This window comes from Semicossyphus pulcher, unplaced genomic scaffold, assembly GCF_022749685.1.
Source record: "Semicossyphus pulcher isolate SPU_LCO1_2020_fin unplaced genomic scaffold, fSemPul1.0.p SCAF_41, whole genome shotgun sequence".
Taxonomy (NCBI): Eukaryota; Metazoa; Chordata; class Actinopteri; order Labriformes; family Labridae; genus Semicossyphus; species Semicossyphus pulcher.
In genome coordinates this window covers 401,914-420,347 of record NW_027211717.1, presented here as the reverse complement: position 1 = coordinate 420,347, position 18,434 = coordinate 401,914, and the positions used below count along the sequence as shown (strand labels likewise).

Below are 18,434 nucleotides of genomic sequence, written 5' to 3'. Positions count from 1 at the left end.
AGAGAAGGAAGGAAGGAGGGAGGGAGGGAGGGAGGGAGAGAAGGAAGGAAGGAGGGAGGGAGGGAGAGAAGGAAGGAAGGAGTGAGGGAGAGAAGGAAGGAAGGAGGGACGGAGAGAAGGAAGGAAGGAGGGAGGGAGGGAGAGAAGGAAGGAAGGAAGGAGGGAGGGAGAGAAGGAAGGAAGAAAGGAAGGAAGGAGGGAGGGAGAGAAGGAGGGAAGGAGGCAGGGAGAGAAGGAGGGAGGGAGGGAGGGAGAGAAGGAAGGAGGGAGGGAGGGAAGGAAGGAAGGAGGGAAGGAAGGAAGGAGGGAGGGAGGGAGAGAAGGAAGGAGGGAGGGAAGGAAGGAAGGAGCGAGGGAGAGAAGGAAGGAAGGAGGGATGGAGAGAAGGAAGGAAGGAGGGAGGGAGAGAAGGAAGGAAGGAAGGAAGGAGGGAGGGAGAGAAGGAAGGAAGGAGGGAAGGAGGCAGGGAGAGAAGGAGGGAGGGAGGGAGGGAGAGAAGGAAGGAGGGAGGGAAGGAGGGAAGGAAGGAAGGAGGGAGGGAGAGAAGGAAGGAAGGAGGGAGAGAAAGAAGAAAGGAGCGAGGGAGAGAAGGAAGGAAGGAGGGAGGGAAGGAAGGAAGGAGGGAAGGAGGCAGGGGTAGAAGGAGGGAGGGAGGGAGGGAGGATGTATGAATTATCAAAGAAAACAGGGGTTATAGTGTATGAAGATGATGCTCTCCTCCGATTGGTTGATGTGATATCCGACGATGGTAGTTTAAGAGCTTGAGGCTTGTGAGTTAATTAGTGAGTTTTACAGTTAGTCTTTATGCTAAGCTAAGCTAACGGGCTGCTAGCTAACAGTAAACACGTGGGAGCCTCAACATGTCCACAGAGTCAGTGAGTCAGTGAAAGGAGCCGTTTTTGGGTCTTTATTTAAAGAGTTTATTCAGCACTCAGATGTCAGGCAGGTTTCTTCAGTCTGTTTCAGCTGCAGCAGCGAGCGTGTTCAAAACAGGAACATTTCTTCAGTGATGGGACGATCAGACAGCTGCTGGTTTGTCTTCATTATGTCTGTTTAATGTATTGAATTAGGCTGTTTCCTAGTATGTGTGCTGCATGTTTGTTTAAGCAACATTGAAGTGAAATGAATGAAGGACTGATCCGGATCGTGGATCTGATTGGGACATCTCCAATGAAAAGTACATGAAGTTCGGCTCTACAGACGAGGCAGGGAGACACCAGTCTGTGTGTTTACACATAAACACAATACATCAGAGACGGAGGAGACGCACAGTCATTTACAGGATATTTGTTCTGTGTATTCCTCAGGTCACTGTGTGAATGAGTCACAAACACGGAGCTGTTGACCTTCAGCCGAGCAGTGAAAAGCTACAACACTAAAGACTAAGGAGAGAGGAGGTGTGAAACAGTCTCTGCTTCAGTAACACAGACTCCCTCTCTCAGCCTCCAGGGAGCTTTACTTATTTACTGGAGCCCCTGAGAATCTTCTCAGTGACCTCTAGAACCTCCTAAGGGACCAGAACCACCTGAAGAACCTCTAAAACATCTCTACAGGCCTCAAGAATCTCCTCAGTGACCTCTAGAACCACCTAACCACCCTGAAGAAGGTGTGGTGTCCTCCCTCCTGGCCTCAGACGAACAGACTCTGCCTCGTTCCCCTCCACTGGGAGCCTCCTTGCTCCTCTGCCTTCTTCAGCTGCTCATTATCAGCGCAGACAAACAGGCTGCTGCTCCTCATTAGTGCAGCATAAAGACATGTCATTTAGATGTAATCAGAGGTGGGGCTGCTGACACACAACATCAATATTTAAATGAGTTTTCCCTGAATGTTAATGAAATGGTGATTTATGAGAGCCGCAGGCTTCATTTAGGACACCCAACACATGAACTGGATTCAGCAGATCCCCTGAAGCAGCTTCCTTCAGCCTCCATCCCTCTCTCTGTGAAGCTCTGAATAAAAACTGTGCTCAGCCAGGCGTGATGTTCATGTTTAAAACATCAGTGTGTCCTTAAATCAAATGAAGTTAACTGTTGGGAGCATCTTCATCATGTTGGAGACGACGCTGGTTTCATCCTCTCAGGCAGATGTCTTTATCTCCTCTCATTTTAATGTCTTGATAAGTGCTTAAATGGAGGAGTTAACTCTCTGCTGTTACGTAACCGCCCCGGGCTCCGGCCTCCACGTGCTGTGAACAATAAAACATGTTAACATTTCATCCTCCTCACTGGTCCTCTCCGCCTGAGCAGGGACTCAAACTAAACTTACAAATATGGAACAACAAAAGGAATTTTGAACAACTGAAGCAAACAGTCTGATCTAATGTGACACACTCAGAATGTGAGACGAGATAATAAATGTATCAGAGGTCGCTGCTCTGCGTGGTCACACAGTCTGCTGCTCTCCGTGAAATATCTTTAAACGTCCTCTGATGCAGAGAATCACTTCACCTCAGTCTGAACACAAATTTTATAATGTTGTTCAGTTTATTTGACCCTGATAGACATCATAATACTGTTCATAAAAATCTAACCCAGCTCCAAGATGAAGGCCAGAGGATCAAGTCAAAAGCAGGCTGAAGGAGGACTGTGATGAAACCAACAACATGCACACAAACAGGAAAATAAAAACGCTGAATGATCCAGCTGACACAAAACACTTCACAGCATGAAGAGGAAAACAATAGCTGCGGCCCGAACCCAAAACGTATCCCGAGACGCATTTCGTGCCAATTCAAACGAGATGGCGGACTCTTACGTGGCCGAAATAAACTTAAAGTTACGCGTTTCCAAAAACTAAAGGGCCCTTGAAACAAATGATCTTTAAAATAATAGGTTAAGTTACATCACGATACTTATGTTAGGAGCGGCGTGTGGTGACCCAAACAGGAAATCCTATGTAGACCAGACGTCTCATTTGAGCTCGGCTTTAACGTCTACACAGGCTATGAATGGAGCATCCTCCGTGGACCGCCTCCTTCCAAGGATGCAGCCCCTGGATTGGACACAGCTTATGTCCTGTGGTCCCCACCGTGAGCGGCACTCTGTCGTTTCTGTAATGTTGAATTTCATTATTCGTCTTCTCTTCTACAAATCGCTGACACAAACAGCTGATCCGACACCGTGCGCTGCATGCGTACGTGTATAGACCGATGTGCAGAGTGAGACATAGTGCCGAGGGAAGGTGCTGTCTGACGTCAGTGTGAAGCGGCGAGGAAAGCTAAAACAGAGCGTACCCTCAAACTGACATGTCCGTTCATATGTAGGACTCTTTAAGTGGCTAAAGGACGCGGTGCTCCTGACCCCGTCTGCAGCGGTGCTTAGCTTAGCTTCTGTGTAGGAACTCCGGCCGGCTTCTCCTAACAGGAGCCGTGCTGTCAGTTATTTACTGTACGTAGGACACCTACTGTTGATCAGGACCTCATACAACCCCACTTCAAACAATCCCAACTATCCCTTTAAGTTTACAGTTGTCACTTCAGTATAATGACTGAGAGCACATTTAATCAGCAGAGCGAATCAGTGAGGAGCCGCAGACTGAAGGCAGGTGTGAACCTGACAGGAGATCTGAAGCTCTGACCCTGATCACACGAGCCGTCAGAGACGTCGGACGGACGGACGGGCTGACTCTCTCTCTCTCCCTCTCTCTCTCTCGCCCTCTCTCGCCCTCTCTCTCCCTCTCTCTCTCTCGCCCTCTCTCTCTCTCTCTCTCGCCCTCTCTCTGTCCCTCTCTCTCTCTCTCTCTCTCTCTCTCTCTCGCCCTCTCTCTCTCGCCCTCTCTCTGTTCCTCTCTCTCTCTCTCTCTCTCCCTCTCCCTCTGTCTCTCTCCCTCTCCCTCTCCCTCCGTCTCTCTCCCTCTCCCTCTCCCTCCGTCTCTCGCCCTCTCTCTCCGTCTCTCGCCCTCTCTCTATCTCTCCCCGTCTCTCGCCCTCTCTCTATCTCTCCCGTCTCTCTATCTCTCCCCCTCTCTCCCCCTCTCTCGCCCTCTCTCGCCCTCTCTCGCCCTCTCTCGCCCTCTCTCGCCGTCTCTCGCCCTCTCTCTCTCTCCGTCTCTCCCCCTCTCTCCCCCTCTCGCGCCCTCTCTCGCCCTCTCTCGCCCTCTCTCGCCCTCTCTCGCCCTCTCTCTCTCGCCCTCTCCCTGTCCCTCGCCCTCTCTCTCTGTCCCTCTCCCTGTCCCTCGCCCTCTCTGGAGGGACTGTGGATACAGAGCGAGACTGCCCCCATGTGGACACACAGAGGTAGTGTTGAGGTGGTGCTGTTTGCTGAATAGCAGCACATTCATGCTTTATAACATTCAGCTGTTAAATGAACTGTAGAAATACACACGTGAGACAGTTGTTATGTTATAATGTTATAAAACCATAAAGGGCAGAAACAAAACATCCTGTCACTGTTACGTTACACTGTACGCACATGTGTGACAGTCTCACAATAACACCACAAATACAGCAACAAGGAAACACTGAATAACTGAACCTCTGACTCTGGTTTGAGTTCATTCTGGTTCACAACGGCGCCACCTGCTGGAGGGTCAGAGTTAGCAGCCTTTAGCTCTGCTCCTGTCAGCGAGGGGAGCAGATCTGCAGACTGCTCTGACCATCCAGCAGGACCGGGCTCAGAAATGTCCTCCACACCTTCTTCAGTGTTTTCAACCTGCTTCAACGCTACGACTCGATTTGTGTTTGTTTATCGTAGAAATCTTAATCCGGGACGGAATCATTTAAACTTCTGTTCTTTAAATAGTGAAGATGAAGTGATTTAAAGTCTCAGAGAAGGATTTTCAGGACAGAATAAACATTTGAACACGACATCAGGGAGACGCTGTGTTGACACATTCATCAACCCTGACCCTGAACACAACACTCATTAAGCAGAGTGAGTCTGTGTCTGTCTGCGGCTCATTACCTTTATCTTATTTTCACACAGATGGGGATCAGGGCTCCATCAGGGCTCCATCAGGGCTCCATCAGGGCTCCATCAGGGCTCCATCAGGGCTCCAGCTGCTGCATGAGGAGACTCATCAGAGCCTGAAGCAGACAAATATCATCTAACCTACGTCTGAGTGTTTGACTTTTATTCTGCAGAATTGTTTCTTTGGTTTGATAGTAAATAACCTTTAAACCGATATAAGCTTTGGTATAAGGGCGGCATGTCATATATGTCTGTACTGTGATGTACTTTTGGTTTGTTAATGTATGACGCAGATATCTGGTTAACTACACATACAGCATCTTAAAGAAAGGCACCGAGTGTAGCTCTAGAGGCTAGAGGCTGTATGTGGACTTTAGAAGCATATGAATAGTATTCATCTTATTCTGAATCATTTTAAAGCTTCATATTTCATTAGATCATATTATGTTAATGTTATTATTGTTATTATCATACTGACACCAGAGAAGATGAAGCAGCTCCAGAAGGTTGTTCTGATCTGTCCGACGGCTGCTCGTGTAAAGACCTCAGTGTTTTTCCACAACTTCATCATCATCTCCTCAGGAGGGAGGAGTGTGTGTGACAGTGTGTTACAGTCAGTGTGTGTTACACTCAGTGTGTGTGTGTGTGTGTGTGTGTGTGTCAGAGCTGCAGTCTAACTCTCACATGTGAGCGTAGACTGTTGGAGGAGACGCTGACCGCTCCTCTCACTCTCTCTCTTCTGTGTGACTTCAGCTTCGTCGTTAATGTTTTGATTATTTTAATTGTCTGTTGGATGGTAAATGTCGTCTCCATGTGGACACCAGGAGGAATAGCAGCTCTTACTCTTCTCCTGCAGTGCCGTCCTCACGTGAGCCTTTTTAATGTGTTCATACTTTGCTGCAGACTCACAGTAACGCGTGTTTACAGCTGACAGCCTGTACAGTGTGTTTACAGCCTGTACAGTGTGTTTACAGTGTGTTTACAGCCTGTACAGTGTGTTTGCAGTGTGTTTACAGCCTGTACAGTGTGTTTACAGTGTGTTCACAGCCTGTACAGTGTGTTTACAGTGTGTTCACAGCCTGTACAGTGTGTTTACAGTGTGTTTACAGCCTGTACAGTGTGTTTGCAGTGTGTTTACAGCCTGTACAGTGTGTTTACAGCCTGTACAGTGTGTTTACAGTGTGTTTACAGCCTGTACAGTGTGTTTGCAGTGTGTTTACAGCCTGTACAGTGTGTTTACAGTGTGTTCACAGCCTGTACAGTGTGTTTACAGTGTGTTCACAGCCTGTACAGTGTGTTTACAGTGTGTTTACAGCCTGTACAGTGTGTTTGCAGTGTGTTTACAGTGTGTTTACAGCCTGTACAGTGTGTTTACAGTGTGTTCACAGCCTGTACAGTGTGTTTACAGTGTGTTCACAGCCTGTACAGTGTGTTTACAGTGTGTTTACAGCCTGTACAGTGTGTTTACAGTGTGTTCACAGCCTGTACAGTGTGTTTACAGTGTGTTCACAGCCTGTACAGTGTGTTTACAGTGTGTTCACAGCCTGTACAGTGTGTTTGCAGTGTGTTTACAGTATGTACAGTGTGTTTACAGTGTGTTCACAGCCTGTACAGTGCATTTACAGTATGCCAACAGCCTGTACAGTGTATTTACAGTGTATTTACAGCCTGTAAGGTGTGTTTACAGCCTTTGTAGCCTGTGCAGTGTATTTACAGCCTGTGCAGTGCATTTAGTCTGTACAGTTTGTTTACAGTATGTTTACAGTCTGTGCAGTGTATTTACAGTATGTTTACAGCCTGTACAGTGTGTTTACAGTAAGTTAACAGCCTGTAGAGTGTGTTTACAGTGTGTTTACAGCCTGTACCGTGTGTTTACAGCCTGTACAGTGTATTTACAGTAAGTTAACAGCCTGTAGAGTGTGTTTACAGTGTGTTTACAGCCTGTACCGTGTGTTTACAGCCTGTACAGTGTATTTACAGTAAGTTAACAGCCTGTACCGTGTGTTTACAGTGTGTTTACAGCCTGTACCGTGTGTTTACAGCCTTTACAGCCTGTGCAGTGTATTTACAGCCTGTGCTGTGCATTTACAGTCTGTACAGTGTGTTTACAGCTCTCTGTGTTTGCAGACTGAAGCTGTTCCACCTGAATGTGACCCCAACTTCATGTTACTGCAGGATGAAGCTTCCTGTTTGGTGCTGCTCAGAAACAACACAAGCTTGTCCGGCTCAGGGAGACACGGTGAGTCCGATCGTATGTCTGTTGACGTTACAGAGGACAGACTTTACTGTTACGTTACTTTAAAACTTTACAACAGTCCAAAGGAACATGTACCAGACTGTAAACATCTAACTTTACGTGTGACGCTATGTTTGTCTTACATTTAATAAATCACTATAATAAGAGTAAAATGTTCCTTTAATTATCGACTGTTTTATTTCACGTCCTGCACAAAAAGTCTTTAAAAGGCACCAACATGTCCTTAGATTTAAATTCATTACGAAACGACATGTTCTAAAGTAAATATTCTACCTTCAGCCCTCAGCTGATAAAATCTGTTACACAAAAGCATCTCGTCCTGAGGAAATATATCAGCTAATAAACACAGAACATTTACTGAAGAAAACTGTTTCGGCAAATAAAAGTGAAGTAAACTGGGTTCAGGTGAGGTCCAGGTGAGTCAGTAAAACATAAACAGACTATCAGACCCTGAAGTGTTTCTGTTCAGCAGGAAGCTGTTGTTTTTCCAGGAGGTCTAAAGATGAAGGAAATGAGGATGGATAGAAAAAGACCTAACACGCTCTTATTTCATTGAGTTTGTTGTGCTGAGAGGAAACAACACGTACCTGCTCCCATCACTGAGGCAGGTAATATCATGATCCTCAGCTGATCACATTAACAGCTCCGTGCTGACATGGTTTTCTCTTCCCGGTCGGGGCTGCAGACAAGCGAGCTGCAGAGGAATCACATTAAGTAGATTGATGTTTGACCGAATGAAGTCTCACATTTTCAGAGTTCCTCAGGTCGTCTGCAGAGATACCGGACGTTTTCTTGTTCATGTTCATGTCTTCAGCTGTGAAACAAGCTGACCTCCTTCTGGTGTCAGGTTTCTGTTATAAGAAGATTCAAAGATTTAAAAGGAGAAACTCATCTGTTCTCTTTGTAACTTCTGTCTTTGGTGTAACACAACAAAAACTGACAGACAGAGGCAGCAGCAGAGCAGCAGCTCCTGTGTCCTGTGAGTAAAATCACTGTTTTTATGAATGGAGTCTGGTGTGTGTGCAGAGAGCGATGTAACGTCTGTGTGTGGTTAAACAATCATCTTCCTCTGTAACAAAAAGGTCTATCTCTGTAGGGATCCTTTCTGTCATGTTGTCACACACTTAGAATAACAATCTGAGCCTGTCAGTGGAAACAACAAGAACTTTTAGTGGACGACCTTTGACCCATCAAGGATTATGTTGCAGCCATTACAGCCTGTTTCACTGCTGCAGGATGAACACATCTACTGGAGACGTTCAGACACATTACCTGCTAGAAATTCTGAGCCAAATATGTGAAAATAATAATAAGAAACTCATTAATGCTCCAAAATAAAATGTAAGGACTGAACATTTTCTCACATGAATAATGAGCTGTTTGAAAACCTGAACAAAAACTGTAATGAAAATAAAAAAGACTAAAGCTTGAGTTCAGCTTGTGGTGCATTTAGGAGCACGTCTGTTTTCTCCTCCATCACCCTCAGATGTTTCCAGAAAAGATGCACCGAACGATTTTTTCAGTTTAACCTGCCAACTTTCTCTCAGAGCCTTCATCACAGAGAAAAACAGACGCAATAAATAAGAAGTGGGGAACAGAAAACAGTAAAATCACTACAGTGTGTCCTATGTATAAAACACGTGTATCATTATCTTATCTAATGTGACGTGTAATAAAACACATCCAAATCACACCATATCAGGCTGAAAGCTGCTTCAGCCAAACACTGCTGATGAATGCTGACAGCTGCAGACCTGAAGGATGATACTACCTTCATTCTTCAGTCTGTGACACATTCAGGGACCTTATTTGTGCAGGAGGAGTTAAATCACTGCATCAGTTCTTCACTGAAACAAACAGTGAATAATTTCCCTTCTCATGTCAGGATACTGTGAATATAACATCAGTTTCACCGTTCAGATTAATTATTATAAACTTACACAGCGAGCTCCAACCCAGAACAGAACAACAAAGAGCGTCAGAGATAAAGATTTCGTTTCACTGAGTCACAAACGGCTCGCTCCGTCTGCTGACCACCAGCCTCCGGGGTGAACTGTTTTCTTGCACTTTTCCTGGACGTACCCGATCGGCACTTTTGCCTCCAAGGAGCCATGTATTTCTCCCCTGTGATAATAACAGTGTAATTCTCCAGCAGGGTGCAGGGGCCTGTGGGATCAGGTCAACTGTTGGCCTCATGCGGCAGTCGGAGAGGTCGTGTCTCAGCCGTGTCCCAGGTTTCTGCACACTACAGGTGAGTAAGGACAAGTTGAACACAGGTATAATGTGGTTGGCTACAGGAAGACAGAAGAAAGAATAGAATAAACTCAGGGACAAAGAAAGACTGAGACGAAATAATTAACTAATAAACAAACGAAAGGAGCTTCTAAAACAAGCCAGAGAGATGCAGATGTGTCCTCCAAATCAAAAACAAGTAACTCAAAGTACAAACAGCAAAGTGACACTAAGGGAGGAGTGAGCACTGGTGCAACACGACATCAGACACACACAGGTGAGCTCACTGACCTACCGCACAGGAGAGGGAGCTGGCTTGGTGATTAGAGACGCCTTGTATTTTAGCATCGAGAGATCACCATGAGTAGAATCAACAGGTTGAACCGTAACTTTGGTCCTGTCTTTAAGTGTAGCGCCATCATCAGGTCAGCAGGTAACTGCTATCAAATGTTCACATGCTAGCATGCTGAACTAAACTGGTGAACATAGTGAGCTTTACCTGCCAAACCTCAGCATTAGCCTGCTTTTTGTCAGCATGTTAGCATGCTAACGACAGCATTAGCTCATAGCATCAGCGTTACGGAGCTGTGAGCATGTAGACTGCAGGTGCTAAGTGCTGTCTGCAGTAACATGTCCTCTGTCTGCAGGACGCGTGTTCAGAAACTGCACACAGGACGGATGGACGGATTCTTTCCCCCCTCATGATGAAGCCTGCGAGTACGGAGTCAACCACAGCGTACCTGCAGAGGTAACACACACTAACCTCTGACACACACTGACACCAGGAGGGTGCAAGGCCTCACATCAAACCTGGCACTCTGTCTGTCCATCATTCACTCTGTCCAGCAGTTGACAGTCTGGTTGTTGCCATTCGTGCCTGGTTCTACTGTGTTGACACTTGGTAGCCTGGAGCGAACTTCACCAGTAAAAGGCTCACCTGTAGTCAGTGGGACTGTCGGGTCTCTCCGTGTTTGCCGTGGCTGGATGCTCTGTTCTGGTGTGCCTTACGAAGCACGCTTGTTCAGGACTGTCTGCTGCTCTGCCTGCTCTCCTGGGTTCCAAGTCGTTCCTGTGGATGATCGCCAACACAGAGGCTGCCCCACCCCGGTGCATGGTACTTGCCTGCCGGCTGACCTGCTGCTCGGCCCCGGCGGTCTGGTCTCCTCACCCTGAGTGAAGACTTTTGCGGCTACAATCAACATAGGCTCCTCCTCCACTGCTGCCACTCTGGACTTGTAGCCTCTTCCATAATCATCTGGATTATCCCACTGCTGGAGCTGATTGTTTTAAGCATCATCATGTGGACCATAAAACCTTTCATATGGATCATGCTCTGCTTCACTGTTACAAGCGCATCTCCGATCTCACTCCAGAACCCCTCCAGCTCTGCTGGGCCATCCTGACATTCTCAAACGATCAAAATATGTTCACCGTGGCTCTGGTCGGAACTATCAGTATTTACAACATAACAACAACAATAACAACAACAACAACAGCAACACAACCGTTCCCTCCTTCTGGTCCACTAAGCCCCGCCCCCACACACTGCTGTCCATTCTGTCAATCACACTGTGCTATCTTCCCTGTCAAAGGCAGCCATCTCTGTGCCACTTGCCAGTTTAAAGCTCTAAAGGCTCTTTTTAATATAAGATCTCTCACAAGCAAGGCCCTGCTGGTTTCTGATCTTGGACAGAAAGCTCGACATTTTATGCCTCACTGAGATCAGGCAACAACCAAAAGCTTAATGAAGCGGTCCAACCAGGTTTTACCTACATCAGTGAACCCTGTGTTACTGGGAGGGGGGTGGGACTTGCTGTGTTATATCGTGAGAACATCAAAATCAAGGCTGTCACTGTCCCCCATCACTCCTCCTTTGAATGTCTAGCTGTCAAACTCACAGGCCCCAAACCCGTTATCATTGTTACCATCTACAGACCACCACAGCCTCATTATGAACATCTGCCTGTGCAATGTCCCCAACCATGATCCTCATGGGAGACTTCACCATCCACATCGATGACACATCCAGTGCTCTCACTGAACATTTCAGCTCGCTCCTTGACTGTCTTGGTATTATACAACATGTCAATCTCCCAACACATAACAAAGGTCACACACTGGACTTAACCAGCTGTACTGCTCTCTTTCCCATCAGTCTTACTGTTGCTGAGTTCCCCATCTCTTTTTGAGGTTCACGCCCCCTTGACCAAAGTGAGGGAGCAACAGACCATCATCTAGAAACATCAAACATATTAACCCCACAGACCTCACTACCCTGATAAATTCCTACCCCAGCCCCGTCCATCCCCCTCCCCTGCTGACTTGGTGAGTCACTACAATGACTGTCTCTCCTCTTCCCTGGATATCCTGGCCCCCCTGAAAACTCACCCAGTCTCCTTCGACTGCTCCCTGGTTCACCTCTGACCTCCGCCAGCTCAAAACCACCGGCCGTCACCTTGAGCGGCTGTGCAAAAAGACCGGACTCTCAGTGCACACTCAAATGTACACTGATCACCTGCACCTCTACAAGACTGCCCTCTCCACTGTCAAATCATCCTGCTTTCCCAACCTCATCAGTACTGGGAAAGGCAACACCAGAGCCCTCTTCTCAACCGTCAGCCACCAACTTCAGCCTCCTAAAACCCTCCCACTTAATATTTCTACTGATGACTTTCGCAATTCTTCAGCAACAAAATCAACACCATTCACTTACAGCTGGCCTCCTCATCCACTTCCTTAAGGGACCCACCTCTGATGGTTACCACATGCCAACCTCCCATCAGCTCCCTGTCCAATTTCACCCCAACAACAGAACACACCATCTCAGAGCTCATTCACAACGCCAAATCCACTACCTGTCCGCTTGATCCCTTTCCCACTACCCTCATCGAAGCCTGTCTGCCATCCCTTTCACCCATCATCGCTAAAATAATCAACTCCTCCCTCACGACTGGAACTGTTCCCCCCCCTCTCAAACTGGCTGCAATTACACCCACCCTCAAAAGACCTGGTGCAGATCCAGCTGACCAAGACCGTTACAGGCCCATCTCCAACCTTCCCTTCATCTCAAAAATTCCTGAGGTGGTTTCTGCTCAACTACAGTCCCACCTTGACTCAAACAACCTCCATGAACTTGAATCATTGCCCGCACCAAATCATCTGACCACATAGGCCCTACTCTCATCCAACTACACTGGCTCCCTGTTAAATATCGGATCGATTTAAAAAACCTTCTGCTCACCTTTAAAGCCCTTCACAGCCTAGCCCCCACCGACCTCCCTGACCTGCTCCAGGAGGACACTCTCGCTCCCTGCGCTCATCCTCCACCGGTCTTCTGACTGTCCCCACCTCACGCCTCAGCACCATGGGTGCAAGGGATTTCATCCGCACTGCTCCCAGGCTCTGGAACTCCCCCCCCCCCTCACATCCGACAGTCTGACACCATAACAGCGTTCAAATCCCACCTGTTCAAACTGGCACACTCACTCTGATGCTCTGGACCTTCTGTTTTCCCGTCTATCCCTACAGTCTTTTTGCCCTTACCCCCCTCCCACACGTGTTACTACATGTCTCTTGTTCTGTTTCGACTCTTGTTGTTTTATACTGGTTTGAACCATACGTGTCTGAGTACTGTCTGTTTGCTTATTTTATATTTTTTATGCTCTGTCAGGTGACCTTGGGTGTCATGAAAGGCGCTTTCAAATAAAATGTATTATTATTATTATAATTCAGCTCCATGTTACAGATGAACAGTCACTCATTGAAAACAGGAGACTGTGTCCTGCAGAGATTTCAGTCATCAGCACTCAAACAGTTGTGACTGTTACACCGCCCGTCTGTAGGCTCACACACCGCTCCTTACCCAAACACATTCTTCAGTGTAGATCACTGCTGGTATTTTATACTTTCTAAGGACCAAATATACATTCTTTGTTTTAAGGCTGCAGAGTCGCCCGAGTTAACAGTGGCTCATTAACATGTTTTTATAAATTCTGTAGCTGAGACCGTGCAGCAGCTCAGACGGCCTCAGGGTTTGTTTAGCAGACGCGAGCTGACGTGCGAATCACTGCAGAGGTCTGCTTCGTGTCAGCGCTGTGGGATCTTCCTGTTGGCGGATAGCAGAGCCTCTCGAGCTGATTTAGACACAAACAGAGATGTGACTGGATGTGCGGATGACTTCCTGTTTCTGTGAGCACACATGCAGAAACACGTCTCAGTATGAAGCTTGAGTTTATTCCTTTAGAGCCCACAGCGCTGGAGGAATCCGTGGAGGGTTTTCTTACCTCTGCTCCCCACGAGTTCAGACAGGCTTCTGCTGACCTCCCTGCATGTGTCTCTACCTTCCTCAGGTGTTCCGGTCGCAGAGTTACTTCCTGTCTGTGAGGATCGTGTACTCTGGTGGTTATGCCGTGTCACTCGTCTCCCTCACTGTCGCTGTCAGCATCCTGTGTGTGTTCAGGTCTGTGGTCTGCAGGAGAGATAACAATAACACTGTACTCCTGTAGCTGATGTGATGTATGATAGTTACTGTAGAGCAAACAATCACAGTCATCATGGATCCTCTTAATACAGCGATTCACTTTACTGACCCTCTCTCACCTTAGATACTCACTAATCAAAGCTGCAGTAGGTAAGATGGAGAAGAGAGCGGACTTGGCTTCATCCTCCAGGCCCCTCCCCCTCTCTCTCCGCGGCGCTCAGTCCTGCTTCCAAAGCCCTCCCAGCAGAGGAGGCCGTCATGTGCGCGCAGGCTGGTAACCACGGCAACTAAAGAAGCCAGATATACAATATGGCGGACACACAGGTAAAAACGTGAAATGACAACAACCGCATCCGCTGTATGTAGCCATCTTGGTTTTCCGGCTTGTTTTACTGGAACGCGGTCAACTCGGGCGTGACATCACACCCAGTTCTGACTTCCGAGGTAAATGGAACGCACCATTACACCACCAACACCATCGAAGCAGATAAAACCAGCGGAAATCAGTGTTAAGCTAATTCTATTTAGCAAAACCAGCAGCACTTAGTTTGCGAACAGAGAAAAACAGAGCCAGCTCAGCATTAACTCACCGATGTTGAGCACATTTAGCCGTGAGAGCACAGGCACACAGAACGATCGGGAGAAAGGCTGACACGGTCACACTGCCTGGACACTTCAGAGACATGTTCAGCCACACCGCCATGAAACAACGCTGAACAGCAGCAGCAGCAGCGGGAACAAGCTAACGTTAGCCCGACTGCAACACCAACGTAACACAGAGTCACAGTAACCGCAGACATCTGAGCAATGTGAAACAAAAACAGCAGAAATGAAGCTGGGGTAATTACCTGTGGAGCAGAACTGGCTAACTCAGTATCGCTTTTTGATCCTCTCAGCTTCCGTAGCTCTCTCCACCTCAGAAACGCCGCTCTGATGTTTAATCTCGTTTCATTTTTGTCTCGGTCCAACTCTTTCTCTTTAGCTTCTTCGGTGTAACGCTCTTTGTAGTGTCAGCCTCGTTGGCAGTGGAGGGACGGGCACGGACGCTGCGCACACTGAACAAATTGAGCTTGCCTGTGTGAGCATGCGTAGCAGTAGGAGGAGCCAGAGGAACGTGATTTATTTACAGATGATCTCTCTCCTGTAGGACTGCAAGTTAGTTTTAATAATGTTACCTGCTGCAGCTTTAATCCACCACACAAAATAGCCCCTGAATGTTTCCTTCACTGTCCGACAGCTCGCAGGTTCAGAGGACATATATTCATGAGCTGAATTTAAACAGGAGCACGCTCAGAAGAAACCAAAGCACAGGAGTGACAGAAGAGGACAATCTCTTTCTGACACATTACCTTCATTTGTATGCTATAGGATGACATGTAGGGTAAACAGATGCCTTCAACAGGACTTGAGAGCTCGCAGATTCATGCACTGTCCAACATTTAACACCAGTGTTCTTCTGTCCACCAGGAGGCTCCACTGCACACGAAACTTTGTCCACATCCAGCTCTTCCTCTCCTTCATCCTCCGAGCGTCGCTCATCTTCATCAGGGACGTTGTTCTGTTCTCAACTGGAGATCATTTCCACTGTGGCGTCTACCCGGTACTGTCATCCTGTAACACGACCACTTCTTGTTTATCAAGTGACCTCATGATGAAGACTGGGTGTACTACAGAAGCCCTAAGTGGACATGCATCCACACATTTTATTTACTCGGGATAACAAGTCATTTCTGTTGTTTCCTCGAGATCTCCACTTGTTCATCTCGTTATCTCGAGACAACAAAGCTGCAGCACCGTAACGTCACATGATCATTAACACAGAAACAGGCTGAACCTCCCTCATCAGTGTGGGACGTGGCAGCATGGCATGTCTGCTGTATCACAGTGAGCCGCCTGTTGTATGGATGCATGTCCGCTTAGGGCTTCCGTAGTTTACTGCTTCAAACTGTGAAAAATGATCTCAGATTTGAATAAAAGTCTTTGTGGACTGGATTGTGTTTTTGCAGCTGAAGCCCAGCATCATCCCGCTCTCTGTACCCAACCATCACTTTGATAATAACATTTTCTCTCTGCTGTGTGCTCACCGTCTCTTCTGCCCTCTGCTGCCCCCTGCAGGTGGGCTGTAAAGTTGCCACAGCTCTGTCCAACTACAGCATCATGGCGAACTACAGCTGGTTGCTGGCTGAGGGTCACTTCCTGTTCAGTCTGGTCAGCGTGTCTCTGTTCTGCAGGAGGAGACGCCTGTGCTGGTACATCGTGCTCGGCTGGGGTACGACTCCTCCATGATTCAGTGTGCTGTAAAAACGTCATTTGTTGGATCTGAGTGTTATGACTTACAGAAACCACACGTTCTTTCAGGTTCTCCGATGATCATTCTGATGGGCTGGAGCTTAGCGAGGTACCTGCATGAAGATGAAGGGTAGGATGGGAGTTCATACAGCTCATGCACTCTGCAGGGAGGGTTTCAGCTTCCTGAGAACATGTCGATGTTAGAACGACAACAACACATGCTGACATCATGTCTGACTGTGTGTTTGACTGAGCAGCTGCTGGGAGACGAGGAGGATCAGGTGGATCTGGTGGATCCTCAGAGCTCCGGTTGTCGTCTTCATTACAGTGTGTAACCTTTAATGCCTCCACACAGACATGACGTGAATGAATATGATGCACAGAAAGATTCTCTCAGGTGTTCTGTGTGTGTGTTTGCAGGTGAACCTGTCCTTCTTCCTGTGCATCATAAGAATCCTGGTGGCTAAGCTCCGTACACAGGACATGCCGGGCGGCGAGTTCAACCACTACAGGTGACAGACGGTCTCTCTCTCACACACACACACATATATATACATATACATATACATATACATATACATATACATATACATACACACACACACACACACACACACACACACACACACACACACACACACACACACACACACACACACACACACACACACACACACACACACACACACACACACACACCTGACGTGATCCAGCTCTTTACCTGCTGATCTTTATTATTGATCTTTAATAGGAAGCTGGCCAAGTCGTCCTTCCTGCTGGTGTCTCTGTTCGGCTTACACTACATCCTGTTCGCTTTCGTCCCTCATGAAGTCAACGACAGGACACATGAAGTCTGGACCTTCATCGAGCTGGCGCTGGCCTCCACTCAGTACAGCTGACTGTGGAGGGTTTACTGGAACGCTGAAGAACAGATTCTTGGTGTTATGAGAATCTGGCAGAAATCATTTTTGTATTTAACACTCCCGGTGGTCTGAAACAACCCGCTCTGTCTGTTTCAGGGCTTTGTTGTGGCTGTTCTGTACTGCTTCCTGAACGGAGAGGTGAGACTTTAAAAACAATATCTGAGTTTAATATGAAGCAGTCGTTACAGAAGCTGCTCACTGAGCCGATGTTGCCTTGATATGAACAGTCGGTACAGGAAAAGAGAAGATAACCTGTCAGACGTTCTTATTTGTGAATTTGGTCTGAGACATAAATAATAAATAATAAAGCTTCTCTACACTTCATCCGAAAGGCTTCTTCAGTTCTGAGTCAGCTGCCTTTAGGATGAAGCTTACAGTTACCTGGATGTTACCTGGAAGTTTCTCCTGACTTTGATGATTAGTTATACCTGTAGTGCTGTGATACATCTTTGTGGTTGTATTCTGGAGCCTGTAGCTTGGAGCTCGACACATTATGACCTCCTATTAACGGAGAGCTCCACTGTTTTTCTGCCACCAGCTCAAAGCTTTTATTTTGAAAAGAGAATGAAGGCACCGTGTGGGTTTGATGTAAGTTGTTTAGCATGTGGAGGTCTGATATTGGAAGGACGTTTTATCCTTGAGCCAAAATCTACTTTAACTTTTAGCTTAGCATTAGCATGATTAAAGTGAGTCCTCCTCTGTCTCTGAGTGAAACACAGACTCTGATGTTCCAGGTGCAGAATGAGCTCCACAGGAGGTGGAGGAGGTGGAGACAGAAGCAGAACCTGCAGGTGGAGACGAGGAGGCCCCGTAGCTCCATGAGCCAGAGTGGAGGGGTCCCCACTAATCTCTCTCTGCTCCTTAAAAGCCCCACCTCGCCTGAGTCCAGCCTGGTGTAACAGGAAGTGAAGTTACTGAACCTGATTACTGTGGTCAGATCCAGAACCAGGTCCAGAACCAGGTCCAGTCCAGACTGGGTCTGCAGAGGGCGCTAACATGCTTCACTACCATGGTGAACATACATGAACACTGGTAAACTTCAGCATGTTAGCATTATCACTGAGAACATTAGCATGCTGATATTAGCATTTAGCTCATGGCACCACTAAGCCTCAGACAGGCTGAGGCTCATTTAACTCAACATGTTTTATACATGAGAACATCCATCAGTTCTGCTGTAGAGTTTATACTGCACTTCAATGGTAAGCTGTCAAGTGTTGGATGGATGTGTGTAAAGCTGCTGCTCAAAATAAAGTCAATGTTTCACTCAAATGGATGATAATTATTCTAACCCTGGATTCTTTCCAATGGCCAGCAGGGGGCGACAAAGAGAATTATTAAACAAC

At 47.2% G+C, this 18,434-nt stretch overlaps 1 protein-coding gene across 1 annotated transcript; it reads left to right on the top strand.

Moving 5' to 3' along the window:
* Positions 1-5,718: 5,718 nt before the first annotated feature.
* Positions 5,719-17,987, top strand: sctr (secretin receptor). The gene is given in 13 exon segments (XM_069680797.1): positions 5,719-5,775; positions 7,035-7,146; positions 9,320-9,415; positions 10,044-10,144; positions 13,746-13,855; positions 15,344-15,476; positions 15,992-16,145; positions 16,235-16,295; positions 16,423-16,492; positions 16,586-16,677; positions 16,917-17,073; positions 17,185-17,226; positions 17,823-17,987. Coding segments are annotated over 13 exon segments (1,350 nt in total).
* The last annotated feature ends 447 nt before the right edge of the window (positions 17,988-18,434 follow it).